Source organism: Ceratotherium simum, chromosome 18, assembly GCF_057802395.1.
Source record: "Ceratotherium simum simum isolate JZ-2026a chromosome 18, ASM5780239v1, whole genome shotgun sequence".
Classification (NCBI taxonomy): Eukaryota; Metazoa; Chordata; class Mammalia; order Perissodactyla; family Rhinocerotidae; genus Ceratotherium; species Ceratotherium simum.
In genome coordinates, this window is record NC_141917.1 from 31,039,664 (window position 1) to 31,067,621 (window position 27,958).

At 45.6% G+C, this 27,958-nt stretch overlaps 1 protein-coding gene across 1 annotated transcript; it reads right to left on the bottom strand.

Annotated features, from left to right (window-relative positions):
- Positions 1–4,480: 4,480 nt before the first annotated feature.
- Positions 4,481–25,714, bottom strand: GDNF (glial cell derived neurotrophic factor). The gene is made up of 2 exons (XM_004422749.3): positions 25,546–25,714; positions 4,481–7,577 (listed from the first exon to the last, which is right to left on the bottom strand). Exons 1-2 carry the CDS (start codon positions 25,694–25,696, stop codon positions 7,093–7,095), a joined length of 636 nt encoding a protein of 211 aa, XP_004422806.1. The 5' UTR covers positions 25,697–25,714; the 3' UTR covers positions 4,481–7,092.
- Positions 25,715–27,958: the final 2,244 nt, after the last annotated feature.

Consider the following 27,958-nt stretch of genomic DNA (forward strand, 5'->3'; position numbering starts at 1 on the left):
CTATTGAGTCCCCTGTGGAAAGTAAATGTCCTCAGGAGGGGCAGTGCAGACTGGCCTTGAGAGAATGGGACTCTAGAGAGGGGTCTGGAGAGGTGGAGGGTCTGAAAGGGAGACTGAAGATGTGAAGATCAAAAGCCATTCTTTCCCCAAGGATGTACTCTGAGCTGGAGCCTGGCAGAATGAGAGCTCGCTGTCCCCCACACCCTCACCACCCCCAGCCTCGCTGCTTCCTTCCCTCTCCTGCCCAACGAAGCCCATTAGTGCCACTTTCCAAAGCTCTGGCCTTGCCCCCTCTCCACCTTCCCAAGCCAACAGCACACCAGGCTGTTTTTAGTCTTGATGGCTTAGCTCTCCAGTCCCCTCTGTATGGAATGCCCTGTCCTCCTCCAACTCCAGTCTGGGAAATTCCTACTCATCCTTTCATAGTCCATTCAGGCAGCCGCCTCCAGGAAGCGTCCCCCATCCCTTCCCCAGCCCCCCCGGTCTCAGCTGGATTTATTGTCCCTCCTCAAAGCTCCCATAACATACTGTGTATGTTGATCACTGCCCTCACTGCGTTGTAATTTAACTCTATTTCTATCCCTCTAATCTGGGAGCCCCTAGAGGGCTTTACCTTTATATCCTTTATTTTTATAGCCTCCCCTGGTAGGAGATAGATGCTCAGTAATTAATTGAATGAATGAGGCCAGGCACAGAGGAGGAAGTGGGTTAAAATCCCCTACATATACCACTTTAAAGAATTTCCCAAATTAAAATAATCTATTCAGCATGTTTAAAAACCTCATCCTTGTTTGTCACGGCCAACTCTGCTGGTTCTCTGATATCCTGGAGCCTGAAGTCTTCTCTCTACCCCTCTCACCATCCACTTTCTGTCTGTCCTGTTCTCCCTCCTCCATCCTCATCCCCTTGACCATCAGTCTGCTCTGGGTCACCTGATTCATGCTGTCCTTTCTCAAAGATAATGAATGAGTCTTGGAATGTTAATAGCCTGCCTTTAGGTTTGTTTCCCTAAGTAGACAGTAAATGCAAATATCTTGAGAAGACAATCTAATTTGAAGGGTGGGAAGAAGAGGTTTTTTAAGGACCAGTTTGGCTTTAATGACTGAGTGAGAAAGTAAAAACTAGAAGGAAACAGCAAGTAGAGAACACGAAAAGTTTGTTGTTAGCAGTGCACCTAGGGCCACATTACGACCTTTGTGGGTCCTAGGCACTTCTGCCTTTGTGGGCCTGTTCTCCATAAAAAAATATTAAAAGTTATACAACCACATTGGTGTATAAAGATGAATATAATCCAGGCGGGATTTGTTATTATATATTCATTATTGTTATATTTGATTTTTCCTCTGATTTAAAAAAAATAAAATTAAAATAATTTTTGGACCTCTAAAAATCTCGTGGCTAGGCAAGGTGTCTACTATGCCTAATGGCTACGTCAGCCCTGAGCCCACTACCCTGCCCACTGCTCTTGGAAGGCACGGTGCCCCTCTGTCCTTTTGGGTCGCACTCTTCCTTCTGCCTGGAACCTCTGTCCCTTTTCCCGCCCCCACCCTTTGCCCCCGTCCACCTGCCAGATTCCTGCTCACACTCAAGGCCCAGCTCGAATGTCACTTTCTCTTGCCAGATTTAGCAAATTAAATACAGGATGCCCAGTTGAATTTCAGATAAACAACGAGTAATCATTTCAGTACAAGTATGTCCCAAGTATCGCATGTCCCAAATCTTGCACGAGACATAGTAATGCTAAGAAATTATGCATGTTTATCTGAAATTCAAATTGTCTGGCAACCCTCCTCTGTAGCTGTCCCTGACTCATAGTCTTTTCAGGTTTTCTTCCCTCCCCGCTGCTCGCTGAGGTGTTCTAGCACCCTCTACGCACCTGTGACCACACATCCTCCACCCCAGTCCACATTTCCATCATCATCACCCTCACCTGCCACGGGACCAGGGTGCGGCAGTGCGTTTGTTGTCATATATGAGTAAATGGGTGCTTTCCCTTTATTTCCCCAACTATCTACTTATTTTCAGGGATGACTTGGCAGCATTTGGTTTTAATTTCATTCAGGATGTTGTGTGATGAGACAAGAGTCGAGTTAACTATTGCATGGGATTACAGTCATACTTCTGTTGACAAAGATGTGTCCCAAGAAGACAGTTTGGGCTCAGACACTTCATTACCTGATGGAAAAAAGCCAGAGACCAGTGGCTGGCAGCTACGTGTTGTCCCTGTCCCATCTTCTCCCCCTGCCTCCCGCCCCCTTCTGTCCCCTCCCCCCCACGGCCCCGGCCACCGTGCTCTGAGAAGCAAAGATGGACAGTGTGAGGTCTCGGGCTGCCTCCTCCCCGTGATTCTGGGGTCAGATAGCAAATCAGCTGCGGCCCAAGTGGAACCCTGCACGTGAAGGTGGGGGGGGAGTGGGGGGGTAGAAGTCGGGGCAGGGGTGCTTTCTGTTTTTGAGACAGTTTCAGGAAATTCTGATTTTTCACCTTTACTTTGGGAGTGGATTGATTCTTTTAAAAGATCTTTTAAACCACTACTTCATTCTGCTGGCCACACGGAGAAAACTGGCCCGAGATAACCTCACCAGCACAAGCCGCAAGAGACTGTCAGAACTGGTGTCTGGGCTCCTGAGGCCCCTAATCCAGTGTTCTCACAACATTTGCAGCAGCAAGGAATTCAGAGCCCGGTACCCACGGAGAGCAGCATTCCCTCTAGGATCACTGCTGGGGTGGGGAGCAGGAGGCGGGCGGGGATATCATTCCCTCAAGACTATGGACCAGCCAAAGCACTAGCGGTTTCAGTTTGGGTGAGGATTTGCAGTGAGCATGGTAAAGTTCCCTTTCTTATTGCTCCTGAGAATTTCCCAGCTTTCAACACATTCTCCCTTTCTCGGTTGAATGAAATTTCCAAAGTTGACCACTGGTTAATCACGCTGAGCAAGAGACCACGGTGCCTGAATGTCCAGAGTGTGTGTGTTTGGGGGGACGTGTCCTTCCCCTGTGAGCTGCCCTGTGGGTTCCGCCTCTTGACTATCTCTAGTCTCCCTCTCCGCTCATCCCGATGCTTTCGGGAGCAGGCAATGTGGCCCAAGGCAGTTTCAAGGGATGGTCAACAGTGTTCTGAGAAAGAAAACAAAACCATGGGCAGTTTAATGGTCCTATCCACCTGGGGAATTCTGCACACTAGGCCTCTCCTGGACTGTCACAACGTTCATTAGTCTAATAAAGGCTCTGATAAGTTTGATGCTTCTCTTTTGACTTGAAAAAACTGTTTGATATTATTTAACTCAATGTTTTCCGGACTTATTTGATTGGAGAACCACCCCTTCCTTTTTTTTTTTTGAGGAACATCTTACCTGGTTAGTCATCCTGGGAACACACTTTGGGGAAATGGCTCTAAATAGGGAGAGGAGGTAAGCCAGAGTTTTACAATGTTTGCATTCCCTCTCCCACTTACTAAGGCCATACCGGGATTTGGCTTAGAGAAAGGGCGGTTGGCCTCAGCACTGCTCTGGCAGGAGGAAGCTAAACTCCTGAGCTCAGAAGTGGGTACCAGCGACTCTGTGGAGCCTCAATGCTAGGGACGGCGCGGCGGGAAGGCAAGGGCATTTCAGGCAAAGCCTGGCTCTGCATTGAACTCTGTTGGAAAGCCTAGGCAGGCAGCCGCTTAGAAGAGTTTTAAGAGCGTCCGAGTTTTGTTTTGGGTTTAAAAAGCCTCACAAGGCCACCTTTTTATAGTCACAAGGCCTCCTGTGACATAACACGTGTGTGTGTCATCTGAGGAGGAAGCATATTCTCCTCCCCCAACCCAGGGCAGTGGCGTTTCCTCTCTTCAGTGTTTTCCTTGCCACCAGAATACACTAAGCTCAAGGCCACCATCTGCACAATTCCAGGGATTCTGCTACATTGCCACGTAGAACCAATGTGAATGTGGTGTCACCCAAAGTTGTGCAACGTGGTGGCACCGTCCGGGCATTTGCCTACCTCAGGGTTTTGCCAGGACGCCCCTTATTTGTTGGGACTATCTATGTCTTAAGTCCTGCCTCAATGTCACCACTAACTAAGGCAGCCCCCTGTTATTTTCTGTTGTAATAGCCTGTTTGTATTCTTGGTAACTGATTCATTTATCAACACCTGGACCACTACATGTTTTTACTTTTTTGAATGTTGTCTATCTCCCCTCAAATAAATATCAACTCCACGAGATTGAGCAGAGAGTTTTTGTTTAGGCCACTGTTGGATCCCTGGTGTCTCGCATAGTGCCTAACACAGTGTAGGCATGCCATAAATATTTGGCGAATCAATAAATGAAGAACAACTTCGCAAGTTTTTTCCCCACTTGGATGGTGATTGGTTGTGGATATTTGATGGACAAGGCCATTGACCAACCAGTGGGCTGTGTGGTGGTGAGGGGGAGGGCCTTTTAGCCCAGGGCCTGGCCGTGGTCAGCGGGCGTGGGAGGAAGTACGGAAGTACAGAGAGCAATAGAAATGAGTTTTTATTTGTAAAAAGTTACAAAATGATATTGTACAAAAATAAAGTCTGTAGAGAACTTTGGTTGTATAACACAAACGACCAAGACAGATCAGAGAAGTCAGAACTTCCAAAGAAGTGCACTCCTTACTGGATCAGATGGTAATCGCGATGATAAAGAAAAAATCACAAACTTTACCCTTTTGTGGATTTGGTGGATTTGCTTCAGTTAAAACCTGCTTATGGTGTGTAGGTGATGCTGGGAACAAGTTGTCAGCACCCATTGAATCCCACAGCCTCTTTGGGCAGGGACTCTCCATGGGGTGTTGGGGGCTGACTGAGGTTGACACCTGGGGACTCCAGCCACATCTGCCAGGACTCTCTGATTCGGACAGATGATCCTGGGGCGACATCAAATTGTGCTTCATGAATGACCAGATGGCTGGGTCTGCCACTATTCTGAGCAGGCTACTGCTCAGCAAGATCCCCACTTTGGAGAGGGTAGAGGGAGACCATTTCCCTCTAGTTTCGAGTAATGCAAGTGAGGCACAAAGGACAGAGAGGGGCAGAATGATGGAGAACCTAGGTCTTTTGGGGCTGGGGAGAAGGGACGTCTGGCAACTGCTGCCTCTTGGTTACTTTGTAAAATTAACATGATTATTTGAGGGAGACCAGTAGGTCATTTAATTGCTAAATCTGTCATCCTTTTGGGCTAAAAGCCACTAAGATAGTGATACATGATCTCCTTGATAAAAATCCCTTTTATGAAATGTGTGGCAAACTCTAACATAGGGCCCAGTGTATTGCGCATGGGTTGGCTGCCAGAAAAATCCAGGATCTGGGGCACATGCGATATGGTGGTTCCCATCCTTCACTTCCTTCCCTTGGAAAGCTTTCATCATAAAGGTAGTGCATTCTGTGGCCGAGCCAGACATATCTTCCTCATGTCACCTTCTGGACTACCTTCTTCCGAGGGAGGGGTCAGGTGTACAAGGGCAGGGACTGTTGTCCGGAGGCCTCAACCAAGGGGCTTTTATGGCAACCAGGCAGACCTCATGTCTGGAAGGCCAGCAGTGCGCTCCTTGGCCACACTGGGCACGAGCATGTTTCTCGGAAGGGCAGTGGGGGGAAGGATGGAGGAAGAGTCTCTGCCATCAGGGCAGAACCCTGGCTACCTGACAGGATTTTTACTTTTAGGTCAACATTGAATCCAGGACTACCTACTAATAGGAATTTAACCTTTCATATATATGGTTATGCATATCATAGATAGATATAAGTGGAGGGGAGTAAGAGCTTAAATACGACAAAAAGTGGGGCACATGGCAGATCTGTTCAGAGATGGAGCAATGAAGAAATAAAGCCGAGTGCCAACAGACTCTGCACACTGCTCCCCAAGAAGGGGCCTGTCAAAAATGCTCCTTCTGACACATTTCTTTTTTAAAAAATAAAAATAGGGAAGATGCTGAAAGTGGGGCAATGAACGAGAGCTTTTCTTAAAAAGGTAAAGTAAGTGATTTTTGCCTGGCGAAAAACTTTTTAATACTTTGAAAAGCATGGACACTTGTTCCCAATTAAAATTTCCTTTGTTACCTTTTGCATTTTGCGAGCACATATACTTTGGCACCTTTGAAAAGAAGCTTTAATAAATAAGGGAAAAAAGAAACTCATTAGTGAACGGTAATAAATAACAATAACTTAAATCTCAATAAATAGCTTCTCTATATTTCTGTATCTGAAACAGATGCATTGCATCGAGTAGCTTCTCTGGTCACTGGTGACCACGCATAAACGGAGCTGGGGTGTATGTAACATCTGTCTCTCTGTAAACCGACAGGCCCGGCGGGTCTCCCTGCCCCCATGCAGCTGGGGGCCTTCCCCACTGCTCTCCTGCAAGAATGCTGCCGAAAACCACAACTGGTTTCCTGTCTCCAAGGACATAAAGGAAATACCTTCAGGTTTGTTGTTAGTCATGAGGACAGCCTTTTTGGTTCCTAGCCAACTTCTTTCCACCCCACACACCATGTTCGAAATCAATCACCAACCGTTCACAAAGACGCTGGTTGTACTAAACCTCAGGCCTCAACTTTCAAATTCAAAGGTTGCTATCTCTTGTGCCTTTGCTTTTGTTTTTTCCTTCTTTCCGGGGTATGTCTCCATTGAGTGACAGAAAAATAAACCTTTCATGCTTTCAGCAGTAAAATGTAATGATAGGAATGACACCAGGCTTCCCATTTCCCTGGTGTCTCCAGACATGTGAAAACAAACCACAGGAGACTCACTGGTTTGGTTTCATGCGCATCCGCAACTGGGCCATGACCGTGACTGTATCAGATGAAATGATGGCAACACACAACCGGGGACACCAGCCCTGAGCTTCTGGTGACATCGGCTGCCATCCAGGAGAATCCAGACGGCTATTTTCTCTCTCTCCTGTCCAGTTTTCTGTAGCTGGATCTCCCTCTACCAGGCTCCCACAACGGCTGCCTTCCTCCTCCTCCTCTTCCTTCTCCGCCTCCTTGGTCCTCATCTCCCATTCTGGGCAAACATTTCCTGGGAACCTTGGTCCCTTACTTTGCACTGTAGCAGGAATGCAATACACGGCGGTCTCTGGAGCCGGAGTCAGATACATCCACACCTTTTAGCGGAATGCTTTCTTAGAATATGGTAAACCAGGTTATCATCTAAAAATGACAGGTCGTCATCGAAGGCGATGGGTCTGCAACATGCCTGCCCTACTTTGTCACTCACCAGCCTTCTATTTTTGGATAAGTTTTTCAATATTTTGTCGTACATTGTCTCGGCTGCGTCGCAGGAGCCGCTGCAGTACCTAAAAATCAGTTCCTCCTTGGTTTCGTAGCCCAAACCCAAGTCAGTGACGTTTAAATGTATCGCAGTTAAGACACAACCCCGGTTTTTGCCCTTCTGGCCTCGGTGACCTTTCCTTCTGGAATTCTCCGGGTTGGCAGCTGCAGCCTGCCGATTCCGCTCTCTTCTAGGAAGCACTGCCATTTGTTTATCTGGTGACCTTTTCAGTCTTTTAATGGTAGCTTGAATAAAATCCATGACATCATCAAACTGATCAAGATAATCCTCTGGCATATTTGCTGTTCAACAAGAAAACAGAAAAGGTCACATGAGACAACAACAATGATCATTTCAAGCAGTCTTCTAGGTCAAAGTGCCTCCTAAAGTCAGCCAAGATTGGACCCACAGTGAAACCTATCAGCCAGTTAAGCTGAGTGACCTCTGTAATCCCCTAAGAACAGAGGCTAAAATGCACCTTCCCAGACTTTGCAGAAGGAAAATGATTCCGTTGAAAGAGGAGACTGAAGTGGTGGGTGATACACTTCCTTGTAGAAAACATAGCCTTAGAAGGATATATTTCATTTGAATAACATCTGCCATTTTTAACAAGTCTGTAGAGAGTTGCTGTGAACAGGCTGATCCTCTAAGGCCATTTTGCTTCTCTAATAGCATAACCTAGAGCAGTGGTTCTCAAACGTGAGTGTGAATGAGAATAAGCTGAGATGCTCACTGAAATACAGATCCCTGGCCCTATCCTTAGGGGTAGCTGTGTGTGTGGGGCCAAGGAATCTGCATTTTTAACAAACCCTGGAGAAATTCTGATGTAGGTGATCCATGGACCATACTTTGAGAAACCCCGTCTTAGAGGGTGACAAAGGCTTATCTTAGATTGGGAAGTCTTCCAACATTGCTACTCGCATCTGGAATACCGAGTGTTTTCTCAGAAATCTACCCTGACTCAACACTTCTGCTCGGCTGAGTGGGATGAGAACCATTTTGATACAACAAATGAAAAGCCCATGAACTCAACTATATTTTAAAACTTCCTTCAAAAACATTAAGAGACTGAAAAACAGCCTACTCTTCATTAACAAAGAGACTAATTTACCACTTCCTCGGAACAGCACGACTTAAGAAAATTATGGAAATACTGTAAGATGGCATTTAAATGTATCATAGCAATAAATGGAATGAGATGCTGTTTGTGGACAGATGCAGCCTCACCCCAAAGAGGTGTGTGTGGGGGGGTGGTCCAGCCTCTGCTGCAGGCTGTCACCTGACTCCCACTGTCTTTGGTTGCAAATAGGACAAGAGGCGTGCACTTTAGGGAGCTCATACGGAGGAGTGATGAGGCGATGCTTCTAAGATGTTTGAGACCCTTGGGTAGAAGCATGAATTAGCAATCTCTTGGTGTTTCCTGCTGTGTTTCAGCATTTACTTTGGCTGATCAAGTAAGAGAAGAGTAACTATTTCAACAATTTAATACATTTTTAGAAAAGAAAGGCAATCCAAATGCCTCTTTATTAGGTACTAGACCTTTTATGCTCCTCTCATCCCATTTGCAGGTAATTTAGTATGTTTAGGGTTATACATGGCTTAGAAAAACATACCACAGAAGAGTTGTTAGCAAGAGTGAATGTTTTTTTGCCAAGACCATGTTAAAGTAAAGAGGATTATGTTGTGCCTAACCCATGTCAAATTGTTTCGTCATGAACTGATTGTTAAAACAGGTCTCAGGTATCCTATTGTGTAAAACAAAACCCAGCTAAGGTGACTTAACCATATCTATCTACCTACCTACCTACGTACCTATCTAGATATAGATATATATAGATAATACATAATACATACAAAATACATGATATTTGGTATTGAAAAGAGTGGGGATTGTGTGGATCCCCAGAACACCTCATTGTCAGATAGCTAAATTTTGGCATTGAATGGTTCTCCTGCACAGAAGTCACGAAGCTGCTTCCATCCTGCTCTGAGCCCCATCATCTCTCGCCCAGATAACCACAACAGTTCCCAAACTCCCTCATTCCAGCCTTACCCTCCTTCAATCTATTTTCCACCCAGCAGCTACAGCAATACTCTTAAAACTGTTAATGCAACTCATGTCCCTTCTCTGCTCCAAACCTTCCCCATTTGTCTTGGAGTAAAAGCCAAAGTCCACACTGCCCTAAGGCCCTACCTGACCTGGCCACCCCCGCTCCCCCAGCCTTTGCTACCTCTGACCTCACCTTCTACTTCTCTTCCTCTTACTGCCTCCCCTCCAGCTTCTCTGGCCTCCTCACTGCTCCTCAGACACAGAGTTTCTCAACCTCAGCGCTACCGACATTTTAGGCTGTGTCACTCTTTGTTGTGGGATGCTGTCCTGTGCATTATAGGATGTTTACTTGCATCCCTGGCCTCTACCCAGGAGATGCCAGTAGTATCCCCCCATCCCAGTAATGACAAACTAAAGTATCTCCAGACATTGCCAAATGTCCCCTGGGGCAAAATCATCATGGGTTGAGAACCACAGGTCAGACACAAGCAGGGACTCAGGGCCTTTGTGCTGGCTGATCCCTCTCTGCTTCGAATACTGTTCGTGCAGAGCACCCAGTGGCTCACTCCCACATCCCCTTCAAGTCCTTGCTCAAATGTCACCACCAAGTCCCACCCTGACCTCCCTGTTTAAAATGCAATCCCTCCCCAAGCCCAAATCCAGACCCTCCTGCCCTCCTCTTCCCTCCTCACCATAATACTACCTTCCAACACACTGGATAACCTACTTCTTGTGTTTGATGTTTGTTGTCTGTCTTCTCTGATAGAATGTTAACTCCAGGAGGCAGAGACCTTTGCTTGTTCATCAATGGATCCCAAGTGCTTAAAATAGGATCTTGTCCCTGGAGGCCCTCAATAATTTTTGAATGAATTAGGTCACTTTAAGAGGGGGAAAGAAAGAGTCCTTAATTTTTCAAGGGGACACTTGGACTTCAGCTGAGAACTGCACCATTATGAAATGAAAGGCTCCAAAATAAACAGCTGACATCACATGGGAAGCCGCAATGCTCTGAATGGCACATTTTCCACCTGAGAGTTGAATAACCATCTCCAAGCTGACTTTCCCTCGCCAGCTTCCTGCAGCTTTAAAGTGTTAGCTCTCAATGCCCACCTCATCCTGAGTCTTCAGAAAGGGCTCATGCTCCCTGGGAGTAACCGTCTCCCAAGGAGGACTGAAGAGTGGGAGAATATTCTGAATTTGTCATTTCCTTTGCACCACTTTCTAACTGGACTTTCTTAGGAAGTTTTCTTTTGTTTCCTTAAAAAAAACCTTTAAATCTCCATGATTTAAAGAAATGAACTACTTATTTTGAAAAATGACCTGCTTATGCTATTTGTGATTTTTTTCAAATAATAAGCTATAGAAGAGGAAATTAGGTGTGCTCAGTTTCAAAAAACCATGCATGTATAGAAATCTGAACTTGTTAAAACTGATATATTAGGGGTGATTGATCAAAATACAAAAAAAGTCTTCAAATTCAAAAAAGACTCTTTGTTTTACAAAAGGATTCACATGAGGGGGCCCTGGCTCTATTCAAGAATTCCTGAATAGATCATTAACTTAAGAACCTGGGAACATAGAAAGTTAAAATCCATTAAGAATCAACTGAAGATTAATCAGAAATGAGGATGAAACATTATTACAATGTTAACATAAACTAATGGGAAAACATTCAAGTTACAAAAGTTTGACTTACATTGGTTTAGACTCAATTTATATAACATGATAAATTACATAATTTTATATTACTAGAGTTTTAATAATGATTTGAAACAGCATTTATAATGGTCTTATTTATTTCCCAATACTTTCAAAGTTCCCGAAAATCATTTTCCCTCCTTTTTAAGACATGTGCACTGCATGGCTTTGTCCATTGGCACTGCTTGCCAGATAAGATACAGTACGCCTAGTTAAATTTGAATTTCAGATAAATAGCAAATAAATTTTTAGCACAAGTAGTCCTAAATAATGTTTGGGACATACCTATACTTCGTTATGAGACTATTTAGTCCCTTTCTCTTTATTTTAAATTCCACTTGGCCTTTTCAGGGTGATATATGTAGCAGCGTGAATGTACCAACCACTTACACTTTTGGATGAAGTAGCGAACAGATCATGAACCCTGAGTTAAAAGGCTTCCTGGCACCTGCGAAGCAGTCAATAAATGTTCCGTGTATTAAAAAGATGTAGCTAATGAGAACCTCTCTTTTTGATGGGAAAATCTCCCTCATACCTTGTTGTGAATGTGGAAATATTTAAGCCCCAAGTTCAGGCCATAGGCGATTCTTATTGAGCTCAAGTTTTTTGATTTTGTTTTCCTTTCTTCTTCTTCTTGAAAAATAGAGCAAAAAATAAATATTTACGCTGAAAGTTTTACATGGATACCAGAAAAGGGCAACATTATATTTTCCAAACCACAGAGCAAACAAGCCTGTCTCTTCCAACCAAATTCCTAATTCTAGGCCTTTGGATGCTGAGTTCATTTGTAGAGAGGCCTCAGTTTATCAACACTAGGCATTTGGGGGGGCACCAGGAGCCACGCACCTCACTGAGCCTATATTTAAAAATTCTGCTGAGGTGTCGAACCTGGCCCAGGCAAGTAAACTCCCTGTGATGAACCAAGAAGCCCACTGCCTCAATATTCCTGGAATTCACTGAGCTGAGGGGAAAGTATGGGGTTTGGGTTTAGATTAGTTCCCTAAATGAAGACTTAATGGCATATCACTTTCTTCTTCACCCTGTAAAGGGCTTGACAGAATGTCAGCAATGCAAATGGCCCTCGTTAATATTAACTTTGATAGTAAAATACTTGCAAACCACAAAAGAGGAGCATCATTTTTAGAAAACAGGTCAAACACTTGCTCATTTCCCAGGCCCACTGAGAAGATCTATCTTGGAAAACATGCCCACCTAAAAGCTAAAGGTTTTGAAAAATCAAAATGCTCAAATGCATTTAAGTCATTCCTTAGTGTGCAACCAAATATTTTGGCATTATTCTATTTAAGATATTTTAACTTTGATGTGTCCTTTGTATAAATAGTGTTATTTAAACAAACAAAACCTTGTACTGGGGCAGGACTGGGAACAAACCGTTCTTACTGCACAGACTTCGCCTCCCTCGATTATGGGGAAAAAAATAGTAATATCCCCTCAGGAACAAAGGACTGGGATATTGACTATTTTGTAAAGTTAATTGAGGTTTTATAGGAACAATGGTGAGGCCTCAGAGTACTCCCTGTAATAGCCAAACTAAAAAGTACATAATGCAAAACATCATCTTGGTTAAGCTGGCATTCAGTGGACAAAGTATTCTCCTAAATGTTGGATTTCTCTTAAGAACAGTACAAGTTTAACTGTATTTTAATCAAAGGGGTCATTTTATACTCGTATCAGGTTTTCCCTCTCCTCACCCTGGCCAGACTGGGGGTCTAAGCCCATCTTCAGCCCGTCTTCACCCGGTGGGCCCAAGAGGGAGGCAGCACAAAGTTGTCTACAAAGCGGTGAGATGATAACCCTTTACCCAAAGGGGAGCGGGCTTTGACGATGGAGGGAAGGTCTCTGAGGCTCTGCGGGTCCCAGCAAAGAGGGGCCTGACCCCAGCACCCACAGTGGCCCTCTCTTAGAGGAGCCATCTTCCGGTCCAGAGCCAGCCTCAGGGCTGCAGGAGTCCTGGAGAGAAGGCCCAGGTGTTTCTTGCTCTGGAGAGGACTAGTCTCTGTACTTCATTGTAAAGCCTCCAGCTTCTGTGTACTGGAAGAGCGAGGGTTAATACATTGAGGTCTATAGGGATGAACTACCGCCTAAGCCAAGGCCATACAGAGTAGAGATGTGGGGGGGCATCTGGAACCAGCGCCCGGAGGCCCTCACCCCAGGTAGTACCCGGTTCTGAGGTGGGCTAGACCCTGGGTGGGAGGCCATGGGTTGCTGTGCCTGGGACTGCTGGGGTGCTGAGCGGCCCGTCCTCACAGGTAGAGCCTCCTCTGAAAGGCTGTCCACAGACAGGAGGCAGGTGGAAACACCCCTGGGGGTGGGGGACATTTAATCTGATATTCTTTGTCTGCCTGTACCCCAGGTAAAGTACAAATAGCTCTGCAGACCAAGTATATGAAAAATAGATGTTCTCTCTCTCTATATATATACACACACACATGCATGTTTATGTGAAAAGATCAGCTTAAGATTGATATAACCTCTCAAGAAAATTCCCAAGTAATATTATTCTCTAGGATAAGTTATTTTTACTCTTTTCAGTAAGGTACAAACATGATTTTCTTTCACTAATGTTGAAATATTATAAGAAATACATGGTGGAGTCTTACCTTTAAAATTCCTTTACATTACAAAATTTCATCATTCTGTATTTTAGATAACAGCTTCCTTCCTTGATGCACTTAAAAATATTACCAATACAAAGGGGGGATGGGTGCCTACTTTCACACATTAACTTTAAACCCAAGAACATCCCTGCAAGTAGGGATCGCACATTATCTCCACTTTACAGATCAGGAAACTGAGGCTCAGACAAGATAAATTTGCCCAAGGCCACATGGGTAGTAAATGTGGACTCGGTTTGGTTTCAAAGCTCAAACTTGTTCTAGTGTTCCTGCTGCCTATTTGTTTTTAAGTAAAAATTCTACTACCATGAAGCTTTTCAAGTCTCAAGACATGTAGTAATTTATTGATATGCTGCACACACTTTACTAAATTTTACCTGCACACATTTACAAAATTCAGCACAAGAAGTGAGAAATATACTTTCTGTTGGAAAATTCGGTATGAACTGAGGTACACTGAGTAGATTCTAAAATTAGGCTGCCATGGGCCACAGAATACAGCAAATTGTCTCCAAAATGGGAAAAGCCATGCCTTTCAGGATCTCTCTCCCATGTCCTGGTTCTTGCATATTACTCTAAGGCAGATCTGGCAATTTCCCAGTTAAAACCGGAAAACCGGCAGCCAAGGGTGGTGGCGGATTCAGAGAGGCCCCGTCTCCGGAAGCTCCTCAAACTCACTCTGGCACCAAATGACGAGGCTCTCGCTGCGGAGCTGGAGAGGACAGAGCTTGGGATTCCAGTCCGAGGTCAGCCCCTGACCAGCCTCATGAGCTTGGACAAGTCACTTAACCCTTCTCAGGTCAACTAGACCCTCTCTGGGGCCCTCCCCGGTGCTAAAACCCTAAGATGCGACTGTCTAAGGCATGATGGGAAAGTGCTCCCAGACACTGGTTTTTAGTCACCTCTGTCAGGGAGAGGCCTGCCCCTGGCTGATGTCCCAGCAGCATTCTGCTGGGCCACCATCATCAGGGACCCCGGGAAACCCCACAGGAGGTATTTTAGGTTCTAGCAGTTCTCAACCTTTTCAGTTTACCTCTTGCCTCAACATCTTGGTTATGTTTGAAATAATCACCACCAAGTGTGATTATCTCAACTCATTAAGTCATCTTCCTCTGCCCTATTTAGGAGAGGTGAAAAGATGTGTAGAAAGGGCCTGTATTTGAGTCTCAAAGCACCCAGGTTCTAGTGGGAGGCATCCTGACACCTCAGTCTCCATCTGTAAGGCTGAGATGGAGCCAACAATCTCTGAGAGGACATACTAGGCCAACATGCTAATCCTTCAGTCTCCATCACCCAAAGTCAAACACTAAACTTGCCATTTTCTTAAAAATCTCTATTTTATTCATTTCTGGTTTTGCTGCTTCAAGCATATTTAGGTCATACCCAGCTTATGACTTCAAGGCTAGAATCACCACTGCAACTGCTACCAAAGGTATCGTGAGAGCCCCATAGCTTGTCTTGGAAGCTATCGACCCTTGTTCTTATCTGACCTTCAGTGACCTCTGAAATGTGCAGTGTTAGTCCATGATAGCGTTCCAGCTCTCTGAAAAATTCTACCAAGTTTTGTCATCCACTACTATTTAGAAGTGTTAAATTTGCCACTTATTTGAACTAATTAAAAAAAAAAGTCCATAGATCCTGAAGCACTTGAATGCTGATGTATCTCACATTCTGTAATGACTATCCTTGCTTTCCTATTTTGGACAGAAGTATTCGTCTAGCATTAGATAGACCGTCCTGCTCTTAGGGTACTATTGGGTTAACTTCAAGAGGGGTCCACAGCTCTATTTCCCTAAGAACAATCACCAGCCGAGGCAATTTACTAAGTCATTGTGACCACTGCCAGAGTTTCCAGTGCATTCTCTCCACCACCAGTGGCTTGTTGACAATAAGGCATGACATAGGTTTATTTGAAAAGTATTGGTGTTGTAAAAACACCAGTGTTTCGTTGTTTTAAAAAAGCATTTCTGGATCCTCTCAAGGCAGAAGAAAAAGACCAACCAGAATAAAAACCATTTCAGAATACAGAAAAATGAACCTTGGGTATACTTTTGTAAGCCACTCTGGCCACCAAAATGCCATTTTATTTACCACCTCTACCTATTTTGATCAACACGGCACACGCTTATCAGTTATATTGTATCTTGAATTTTTATCCTACAATTTAACTAAGAAAACTTGTCATAAGTGTAATGGAAATTATTCCATGAATACAAATAGCCAAACAACCTCACTCAGAGAGGGACAGGCAGTTTATTCATCTTGCTATTCAGCTTCTGATTGCCCTGCTTTGATTTCCACCTCTGTGGTCTGTACTTTTATTATACTTATGTTAATAATTTTACAGTAACACAGCACGGCTCCCCTGGGGGGGAAAATGTCCATTCTCCTGCTTTTAAGTCAGGAAAACACCCAACAGGGTGTCCATTTGTTAGCAATCCACGAACACCTGGGGTGAGCTAAAAGCACTCCAGAGTCAGCAGTAAACACCGCGCGCTAATGCGTGCGCACCATGAACTCTGCTACTGCCCTTATACAAAATTTAACAGGGAAGGGCGAGAAGCTTACCCAATAAAATTAAGTGCCCAAAAAGCCACTTGGGAAAATAACTCCTCGTGGTGTTCTCAAAGGCAGGTGGTTTTTGAGGGGAAACCCCAAAGGAACCTGGAAACAAAGGAACCTTTGCTTCTTCCTTCCCACAAAGCCCTGCTCCCAGCCTGAGAAGCTCCAGAATTCCTCCAGCACTCTGCATTCCCTTCCCTCAGCCCTTCCCAGCGGGCCACCTGAACAGTGGGTAAAGGAACGCTGAGGAGCTGAGGGACTTCGGCAAGAGGAGGAGGGACTAAGAGAAGATGAAAGGAAAATAAAGGGGATGAAAGAAGTGTTCTTTATTGCTTGAGCCTGTTTGGTAGATTCCTGTGGTCAGATGTGAGGAGGGACTTTCTACTCCCCAGTGAATAAGTTTACTGGGATCTCAAAGACGCTTTGTGTAATCAGCTATAAGTATCATTCAGAAACGACTGCATTTACAAAACCCCAAAGCCTGACTCTTCTCTTCGCCGTCTTTCTGTTGTAGTTAGAAGAGTTACACAGGCGTGTCTTGGGCTGACAGGAAGTGATCTTGTGGCATGGTGACAAGAGTGAGCGTTGGGCTCAGGCTGCCCTGGGTCCAGAGTCTGGCTAAGTTGCTTAACCACATGGAGCCCCCAATTTTCCCTTAAAATGGGGATCGTTACGCCTTTATCATAATGGAAGAGCAGTTTCCAGCTCAGTGCTAGAAAGCATTTAACAAATGGTGCCTAAAGTACGTCCCTATGGTCGTCACACCTGTGATAATTCTCCAGCGATGCTTACAAAGGGGGCAGCAGTGTGAAGATTAACTCTACCGGCTCTAGACAAAGCAAGATTACCCTAAAGGAGACGCAGACACTGGTCCCTTATTAGTCTAGTGTGTTCCACAGAGGAGAGGGCCTGGACCCCCCGGCAGGGTGGTCTACGGTCTGTGGGCAGAAGGAGCAGGCCTATCTTGGGAGTTTGTACTGCCTCTTCTGTGTTCCTAGAAATGCCCCAAAATTAACCACACAAATATCAACTGAGTCCACAGCCCAGGAACGATACTTTTGTGTCCCCTATGGCATGGGTCAGTGTCGTCAAACTAAGGCATGTGTCCCTCTGGGGGCACACGAAGACTCTCTACAGTGCCACTGGGTAGTTTTAAGAGAATCAATTTCCAGATCCTCAACAGCTACATGTGCTGCATCCTAAAACTGGTCTGTCCTGCGGCCGGATCTCTTTTCCCATGTTCCCTTTACAGCCATCCTTCCTCCTTACTGAGACAGTGTACTTCTGGCCCATCTCATCATTTCACTGTGAGGCACAGACCAGAGAATAAACAACTGTAGGCACCATGTAAGGACAATTCAGGCGTGCATGGCTCCATGGGACAAACTGATATCGATGGCTCCTGATGTAAGGATGCATCATCATTAACTTAGTATTTCTACATTTTTACCTGAATCTAATCACACCGAAACAATTACGCAAATCCAAATTGAAGGACAGTCTGCAAAACAGCAAGCAAGACAGCCTGGACTTCTCAAAAATGTTAATGTCATGGGAAAAAAAGTCTTGGGAGCTACTCTAGATTAAAGGAGAATAAAGAGCCATGACAATAGAGTGCAATTTGTGATCCTTGATTAAGGAAAAAACTATAAAGGACTTTATTGCCACATTTGGGGTAATTTGAATATGGACCATCTATTGGATAACAGTATTGTATGAAAGTTGAACTTCCTGAGCCTGATAACTGAGTTGTGGTTATACAAGATAATGTCCTTGATCTTAGGAGGTATATGCTGAACTATTTAATGTTATATGTCTGCAACTAATTCTCAAATGGTCCAGAAAAAAAAAAAAATGAAGCAAAGTGCTAACAAGAGGTCAATCTTGGTGAAGGGTACATGAGTGTTCATTGTACTATGAACACTTACTGAGGGAAAGTCCCCTATGAATAAATCAAGAAATACTGAAGCGGATGGTTCCACCTTTCATTCTGGCTAGGCACTCATGGCAAGACTCAATGCTTTATCTGCCTGTCCATCCACCCATCCACCCATCCATCTTATAATTAGGATCCAGCAGTGTGATGGTTGTCATGGATGTATACTAATGTGTATTTGAACTGAAAATGAAGTCAGATCTTTTCTGACCAAAAAGTCAATTTATCTGAGCTGATTAGTTTGATAGTTTTCCATGAATTGAATAAGCCAAAATTGCAGCTCTAAGGTTTGCCAAAAATATCTTAGAAGCACATATTCCCAAATGGGCTGGAAATTATATCTGGCACAACTATTAAAACTTGTGATAAAAATTTTAGATGTCATCTTAGAAGTGGACAGTAGTTTTTCAACATTATTTTTGCAGCTTTGCAAGCAAAAATTGGAAGACTTTTAAACCTATGCCTACTTCTCTCTCTCTTTTTTTTTTTTGGTGAGGAAGATTAGCTCTGAGCTAACATCCATTGTCAATCCTCCTCTTTTTGCGAGGAAGATTGGCCTGGGATAACGTCCATGCCCATCTTCCCCTGCTTTATATGGGATGCCGCCACAGTGTGGCTTGATAAGCAGTGTGTAGGTCCACGCTCGGGATGTGAACCTGTGAACCCCAGGCTGCTGGAGCGTGTGAACTTAACCACTACGCCACTGGGCCAGCCCCTCTGTTATCTTTTTAAAGTCATGCAAAAGTGAGTATTGTCTCTACTGGGCTAACTACTTGATTCCCAATAGTGACCCAAGCTCTACCTATGCAAACCCCCTCCTACTCCCTCTGTAGTGATCACTCTGCACTTGTGCAGTCACCATTGGTTTCTCCTGTGAATGCCCCCTTTCCCTGGGCAGAAGTGGGAGTGATCTGAGAACAAGTACCTCCCAGAAGGTCTCCCAAATGCTGTCAACCTATCAAGCATTCCAGGAGATCTCACTTTGTCCCCAAAAGTTAGGGAACTTTGTCTTATTGCAAAAAGCATCAATCCTATACGAGTACGAAGAGAAATTTATGTTTCTCTCCTTAAAGCCTTCTGATCTGGACTTTGAAGTAGCCGTTAAGAATATGAGCCTAGGCCCACTGCTGCCCAAATGGAAATTAAAAAAAGGGTCTAAAGGAAATTTAATATTCCCTGCTTCTTTCTATTCACTTGCTTCTTTGATTTTCCTGGAAATCTGTGTTTCAGGGTTATGAATGTATTTTTAGCAAGCCAATGTTTGTGTTTTCTTAATCTACTAATATGGGAGCACAGTCTGTGTTAAGCCAAAAAATATTGGCTTCGAGACCAGAAGTCTGAGGTTTGAATTCTGGTTTCACCACTTATTAGATTTGTGACCTTGAGCAACACTCTAGGTCTCGTTTCTTCGTCTGTAAAATGGGGATACTGGTATCTCCTCTTGTCCAGTAAAGCTCAAACTTACTAGATTATAGGACAAGATATAAAACCTATTTGTTAAAAACTGAGTTAACAATGTGGATCACTAAGTGGTACTATGACACTAACTTTAATATTAAGTTTTTATTTGTAGCTCTTCACTTTCTTGAGGATGAATAGGTTGATGCAATTGTGCCCGTGCTGAGAAGCTTTTTAAAAATAAGGGCACATTACTTTAAAATGAAAAATATGCCTATGCTACAGACCCCCCTCATGAGCAGCCCAGGTACTGGGGTTACTTTTGCAGCAAGATGGCTTTGCAGCAAGACCCCACTCGCTGCCACCTGCTTGCTGGAGATGCTCCAGTGGCACCCCCTGCCATTAAAAAGACAGCAAACACCTTCTTGTCCTGGATTTTACAGCATCTCATAATCTGGGTATCACCTACGGAGATATCCTAAATTTCACACCACTTCCCGCCACCTGTTCTTAGTCCGTGGCGACTGGTCTGGCCTCCTTCTTGTATCCACCACCTGCCCCTTCCCCATATCACGGTCACAAATTTGCCCATGCTTCTCCCTAGTCTGGAATGTGCCTTTTTTCCTTCCCCTTCTCTTCCTAATACCCATCTTTCAAGTATCAGCTCAAATCCTCCCTCTTCCCTGAATCCTTTCCTGCTATGATCTCAAATCCCAGTGACCTCATTGCTAGGAATTCTTACCATGACCACAGCTAATGTAAACCCCTCAGCAGACATATCTATCTGTCTGACTGACAATCCAGCCACCCATCTGCCTATCCATAGTTTACAACTAGGTCATAAGCTACTTAAGTTCACGAGTTTGCTTTTTTGATGCCATATAGCACCTAGCACATGAAAGATATTTAATACTTGCTTCTTGATCGAACTGAAGTGATTAATTAAAGAATAAGTGTTTTAACTGAATGAAAGGGCTATGGACCATTAAGGGCTAAATAAACAAAGATGAAAGGGACGTTAGGAGAGGAAAATGCCAGATAGCTTTTATTTTTATATCAGCAAAAGTAGAATCTTTTGAGAATAATTCTTAGGCTCCTGGATCAGCCTTAAGGTCCTAAGGCTGGCCAATTCAAATTAAGCCTGAAATAGATTTCTCTTAACAGCAACAGTTTGATATAGGTCTCTAGACTGGGGCCAGAGTGACACATTGCTCTAGGATCTCAAGTGAGAAATCAGCGCCCCTAGAAGTTTCTGACATGCAATTTCTTGATTCCAAGAGTCCTATCCCAAATGGCAGAGCCCCTTCCCAGCTTAGGTAGTTACTTTGTTATAGTACTGCTCATTCATACAGTCCCTAAAGCAATAAGTGAATGGTGCTTATTTATTCTGAATTCTATATCCTATAACATTAAATTTGAGAGCTTAACATTTAACCAGCTTGTTGCACTAGAAGCTTCTTTAGCTGGATTTTTTGCTAGCTTTATGAGACATCTTAAATTAAGTATCCAGCTGGGATCAATGAAAACAGAAACTATCTCGAGATAGGCAGCTTTCAACTCACAGTCCCCTTATCACTTAGATAGGATCTGCCTGCCCTGGCTCCCTTCTCCCTATGGGGGAAGAGGGTGTCCCTAACATGCCCATGGGAATCTTGTGGGAAAGATTCCATAGGAACTATGTGGGCTCAGAAAATGGAGAGGGGAAGGAGCTGTGAAACCCGGGAAGAGCCACGGGGAGCTGACCCGGGGGCAGAATCTCAGGCAAGGCTGGCCTGCCTATGTGCTGACCCAGTGATTGACTGCAGGGCCCAAAATAGCCTCCCCGCAAGACCTGCACTTCTTTCAGTCTCTGTACTATGTTGTGCTGCTTGAAATTCCACCATTTAGAGCAACATCTTGTCTTGGCAGAAGCAGGAGTGAAAGATTGTGGCGGGAGAAAAGGCATTCATTGGGTGCGTGGGGAGGGGCCGTTGGAAGTAGGAGGGTGGCAGCTACAATACCTATTTATGGGGCACAGGCTTTACAGGAATTATCTCATCCTCTCTCCCAGCAACCCCATGAGGCAGGTTTAATATTATCCTTATATTACAGATGAGGAAACTGAGGTTTAAGAGATATTAAGTAACAGCTGGTTAAGTGGCAAGGCTGGATCTAAACCATAGTTTGATCTGAATGTGTAAACTTAAGCTCTTGCTTATTGAAACTCCTCATTTCTTGCTCTATGCTCTCCTTCTGCAGGGACCTTATGGGGTCTGGCACCCTGGTAAGAGACTCTAGCCTAATAATATTGTGACTTATATTTCAGTTATATCGTGGTTGACATAGATTTTTGTGGGCTAGCCTGGGAACTTGATAGCTTGATATTTAAGATTGTTTCTGTAGGAAATTTTGTGACTTGCTGCCAAACTGGTGGAATATAATCACATTATATTACAATAAATTCTGCATTACCCTAATTACAATTTAACAATGCTCAATGTACCTTCTAGTTGGCTTCCAGTCACACAAAAAGCTCACCTTTCCAGCCCAAGGTTCTTCATGTTTAGTTTTAGTTTACAATGCTATTGAATATACAATGCCACACATTTATATTTACTAGATGATATGTTCCATGAGCACAGGGGCTCATGTATTATGTGTACCAAGGATTCTCTAGCACCTAGGACAGTGCCTGGCACATACAGGCACATATTAACTATTTGTTGAATGAATATGTGCTTTTAGATGGATAATTTCTAAAACCAGATGCACTTTATGCTGTTACTTGTGAAACACATTTAGAGCTGTCACACACAGCTGACATCTGGCATATGACTACGATTAACTAACCTTGAATAAATTCAGACAACCTTGTGCAACACAGTTTTAGTCATTAGTTGAAGACCTTCCTCACACATCAAGTGTTTTCCCCTACGTAGCAAAACCGAACGCTCTGCGTTTCAGTGGTTGGGGGAAACTCTGGTCTCAGGTTCAGCAGACCTGCTTCTGGCCGCAGTGGAACTCTGGCACTTGGGACAAGCTGCTTTACCTCTTGAGGCCTGAGGACCATAAGAGGATTCCTTTCTATGACATCTGCAAGTTTCATCTTCTAGCTTCACTTGCACCTTCCTCACGCCTGCTCTAATCGCCCTTTGGAGACGATGCTGGCACAAAGCAAAATAAAAGAACAAAGCTAAAGGGAAAAGTCTTGAATGCCTTAATAGGGAACTCACAAGCCCTTGAGTTTAGACAAGTTCAAAGTTGCTATAGGAGGCAGCCACAGCCCATTTACTTCATAGCCAACCAAGTGAACCAGTGATGAATTCTATTTGGCTAGTTCATCCTGTGATCATGCTAAGAACAGAATTCTGGCTGTTTCATTTACACTGGAACCAGGAGAACACACGCAACCTCAAGGGTGAGTGTGCGGACGGGGTGCAGTCTGGCCCCCTTTGAACAGCACAGGATGACTGTTAAAGTGGCACAAAAGAACCTTTGCTCAATCACTAAGTTACAAACATTTGAAAAGAAGAGAGACCATTATTTACAGTAGTTTCTATTTTCAAATGAAACAAGTGACTTAATGTTTTTCTGCATAAGCCTTAAGTAGTCGCATGGTGTACAGTGCAGGATATAAATGTCAGCACTGTGACAGGGGTGTGTTGACACTGGTTGAGTGGTCAAGTCTGCGCACTGTCGTCATTCTGCCTTCCCTACACTGACAGCTTGCTACCGAATTGAACATACCTGGAAAGAAGTCAATTTGGCTTAGAATGCAGCTCAGTTTCTCTTTGGGAACGCTTCTCTTTCAAGTTTCCTCTAGGATCTATTGGGTCTTCCCACAGATAAAACAGAATTGGGTGTGTTCTGCTGGTTCAGTTATAAATAGAGAAGTCAGAATCTTGTCCATTGATGACTTAGCATCAGTTTTGGGAAGGGGAAGTAATCTCCCTTCCCCCACAATATGCCCTCTCCCCCACAATCAGTAAGATTAATGCCACCTTGCTTGCTTTGTGATTGGTTGTAGCTTATATGAGGCACAGATTTTCTTAGGGTATTATCAAGTCATAGTGATTCAACCTTGACTGCACTTGAGACTTACCTGGGGACCATCTAAATATGCAGATGCCCAGGCCACACCCCAAACTAATTAAATCAGAGTCTCGCAGGGTGAGGCCCAGCAGCAGTATTCATTAAAGTTCCCCAAGTGATTCCAGCGAGCAGGGGTTTCTCCTTATGAGTCTCTTCCCAAAGGATGGTTAGGGCAGGACCATGAAGGCCAGGGGGCAAATCTCATAGCTACTTGCATTTTGGAGTGACATGGCTTCCCTTTACTGTATAGTTGTAAACTGTTCATTGAGTTCTAAAGTAAGTAACTTGTCCAAAGTCATAGTTAGTTGAAAACAGAGCCAGAACCAGGAGCCAGCACTAAATAAGACTAGGTAGACAGGATACTAATATGTTAATTAAATCTCTATGAATTAATCAGCTTCATAATCAGGCACAGTCATTTTTCTCTCCTGAATGCCCTGGTTAGAGAACTATTATCGGCCACTGTGTTCTGTTCCTCTGGCCTAGGCTGTTTGAATGAATGAAAAGCCACTCAGCTCTCATGGGTACTGTTCTGAAGACCATGGCACTAAGGGGCATTTTAAATTTAAGTTTCTATTGGAGAAGCATTTATATCCATTAAGATGGAAATTCATAGTTGAAACCAAAACCTTTAAAAATAGGTTTATACAACTAATTGACAGAAACTCTTGGAACAGTTACTTTAATTTCAAGGGATCAACCATGTTCTCTTTCTAATCCTAAGTCACTCTTGAAGTTTTAATTTGCCTTAGGAAAAAAATGAACTTTTTCTCTTTCAGGACCTCTGGAAGAAGATGCTTTTGTTGTAATTAAGCATAAAATAAGCCCATCACATTTCCTGGGCTGTTTTTAGCCCAAGGCCACAGGGTTCGGGGTACTCTTAGCATACAGCTGATTTGTGGGGCCTCTTCTACTGTGCAGATGACCACAGGATGTTTCAAGTGCAAAACAGAGGGGTAACGGAAGGGGGGAGTAGCCAGGGTGACATCCTGGATACAGCCCACATTGCTTTATTTTGGGGTTGTGTCAAATCTTCTAGTGTTATCTTTGTTGCCTACATACCTCCCCAGAAACCTCTAACTTGTAATGGAGCACACCTGGCTTTATGCAACAGCTAAGCTTCTGAAGAGTGGAGGGTAAATTATATCAAATCACAGTTGACATGGCCTAATAAATTTCCTATCTAAAACGTTAATTTTTGAGAGGTAAATCACATATTTATTTTCTAATACGAATAACCTTGTCTTTTCTTAAGAGTTAAACATGGTCTTGTGTGGAGTGAACTACAGCTCTTTTCCCTAGTCCCAGCTAGCACTATTTACCGTTAAGTCTTTCTAGAACCGGAACTTTTCTGAACAGACTTGACACTGCCCAGATGCTTGTTTTGGAAATAGAGGCCCTTCTGTGTTTTCTCTGACTCTGGCTTGGTTTTGTGAAACCTCAGCCTTTCCCTTGCAAGGGCAGTTTAGGATGGAAATGCAATTGTTTTCAGAATTCAGCACAACCAGACACACCCAAACAGATAAAGGGCTTTGGAAGAAAGAGAAATGTGATGTGTATGTGTGTATACGTGATGGGGAAGCAGAGACAAGGGGACAACTGTGTGTTTTCCTATGGCGGTGGTAGTGGTGGGGAAAATATCCGTTCATCGGAATGCTAAACGGACAGCAAAAAAATTTGATACCCTCTGTGCTGGGCAAACTAGCAGATGTCATATACAGACCAGGCGTCCGGGGCCTTTGGGCAGCAGCCGGCAGCTAGGGCACCGGGAGGGGGCTTCAGCGCCTGCAGCGCAGCTCCGCCCGCGGGTCGGGGAAAGCCTACGGCCGTCCTGGCTGCCTTGGGGTGCGTGCGGGCAGCGGGTGGGGGTGCGTAGGGGTCCGTCGGCGGCCCCCCCGCGGGGAGGGAACGGTTCTTACAGTCACTGCTCAGCGCGAAGGGCGCGCGGCGGCGGCCGAGGGAGCGGTCTTCGGCGGGCGCCTCGGGAGGCCTCTTACCGGCGGGCAGCGGGAAGGCGGACGCGGTGTGGAGCAGCACCAGGCAGACAGCCACGACATCCCATAACTTCATCTTAGAGTCCCGTCCGGCGGCGGCACCTGCGCGGGCGGGCGGGCGGGCGGGGGAGAGAACCAGAGAATGCACTTTACGCCAGGACGCCGAGGGCCGCCGCACTGCCCTGGGCGCGGCATCCCCGCGGGTCCCTGTGCCCCTCTCCAAACTCGTCACCGCCCTCCTCCGGGACGGCTGCAGCCCAGAGGTTCCCTGGGCATCCCCCGCCCTCTTTCCAAGTCCCCTGCTCGCTCCCTCTCCCGGGTGCGCCCCAGGCGCGGCTTGCTCTCCGCGTCCAACCCACAAGGAAGCCCTTCCCTTCCGCCACCTGATCCCTAGGGTCAGATTTTCCAGCAGGGCTGCTGCCCCCGCCGGTACCAATACAACGACAGCAGGACACCTGGCCAACATGATGACACCAGTACTGGCGCGCAACACTCCCCAATCCCCTGCGGGGCGACTGGACAGCCTCACCCTGTGTCCCCCGCCCCAGCCACATGCCTCCCTACCCTGTCAGGCAGCTCCCTTGGGCCCCGGGAACCAGCCCTCGACCAAAGCAAGCAACCAGCCTTTGATTTTAGGAATAAAATCAAGTGCACCCTCTGCCCAGGGTCCTGATCCAGCTCTCAGCTAGGCGGGGGCAGGCTCGGTGGCACCACTCACCCCGCCTGCGCTTCAGTCCTCCCACTTAAATAAGTATTTTGTCGCCGGAACAAGAAGTTAGTAAGGACGTGGAGACTTTGGGCCTGAAAGGGAATATCTGCGTTAAGTTACTTAACTTTGCGCATCAGCTTGGTTTGACATACTACTTCACCTCTTAAGGTTATGCACATTAAATAATGTATGAAAAGGCCTAGAAGAGCATAAAGTAAGCGCTCAATAAATGCTTTAGCATTGCTGCCAGGTAGCGATTGTAATTGTCTTGAAAATTTTAATCCTTGGTGGTATACCCGAACGCCCTCACTTTATTTTTGCAGCTTTGGCAGATTCTGGCCCTAAATCTCTTCCCCTCCCAGAGAAGTCTCGAGCTGCCCGCGCCCGAGTCACAGTCACTCCTGGACGCCTGTACCCAGTCCCGGACGCTGCGGAGGCGCAGGGGCACCAGAAGGCCTAGACCGCGAAAGGGCGCGCGGTGGGGGCCCAGGTCTTCTCAGCTAGGGGGCTCCGTTTGACTTCTCAGTCTTCACACCCCTAGAAAGGAGAGCCATGCAGCCGGGGTCGGGCGAGAAAAAGGTAAAGTCAACTCCTGGCTAAGCAATACCCAATTAGGAGGTGGGGAGGGGACCCGAGCACCTGGGGGGGTGGGGCGGTGCGGTGTTACCCAGTGCCTTCCCAATGCCAGTGTTCCGGTTTCCAGGAGAATTCTCAAGTGGAAACTACGAGATTCATGCAGTTGATTATCCCCTCTCCTCCAAATAAAACGGAGTCTTAGGAAAATTTCCCTGAACTTTTTCCATGGGAGAAAGTAAGAGAGTTTCCAGGTAAATGCAAAAACCTCGGCACCTTTCCTCTCCGTGAGTTCCCAGGCTCGCCCGCCTCCCTTCCAGTAGCCGCCCCCTCCCACGCCCATCTCCATCCAGAACTCCCGCCCGGGTTCCCGTGCAGGCCACCCCGGGAAGCGTTTAATTCGGCCGCCACCTCCCACCGCTGCGGACACGAATGCATTTTCCATCCTGTGGGCGTCTATTTGTTCGCTAGGCAGCTGTTGGGCTCGGGGAGTTTGTAGGCACTAGGAACTCCGAGCAACCTGCAGCTCCAGGCGCCTCATGCCGCGCTGGCTGGTTTAAACCCGGGAAAAAGCAAAGGCTCTGGGTTTGGGCGCACGGGCCCAGGAAACACTGCGTCGGGCCGTGCAAAAAGAGCGCAGCGAGGCGCTTTGGGAGAGAGGTCTGGGGAATCGCGAGGCCTCCCGCCCCTCGCCCCAATGTCAGCTCTCGGGTGTGTGCGAAATGGCTGGCGGCCCCGAGAAGTCGGGAGGCGCGGGGTTAATGCGCCATTCCAAATCGCGGTGCCCGCCAGCAGGAAGCGACAGAGGCACCAGATTTCCCTTCCGCATTAAGAGGGTTTTTCCTTTTTTTTTCTGCTTGGCCGACGGAGGGCTTTTTAAATTGGACGTGGAGATCCTCAATTAGAAGTGTGGCGAAGCTGGCAAAAGAGGAAACAGTGGAAAACTCCCCGCCTCGTCAGAGGAGGCTCCCGGCTGCCATTCCCGCCCTCGCCGGCTGCGGCGCAGGCCCCGAAAGAGCTCTCCCACCTCCCCCGGGACGGGGAGGGCGCATTCTT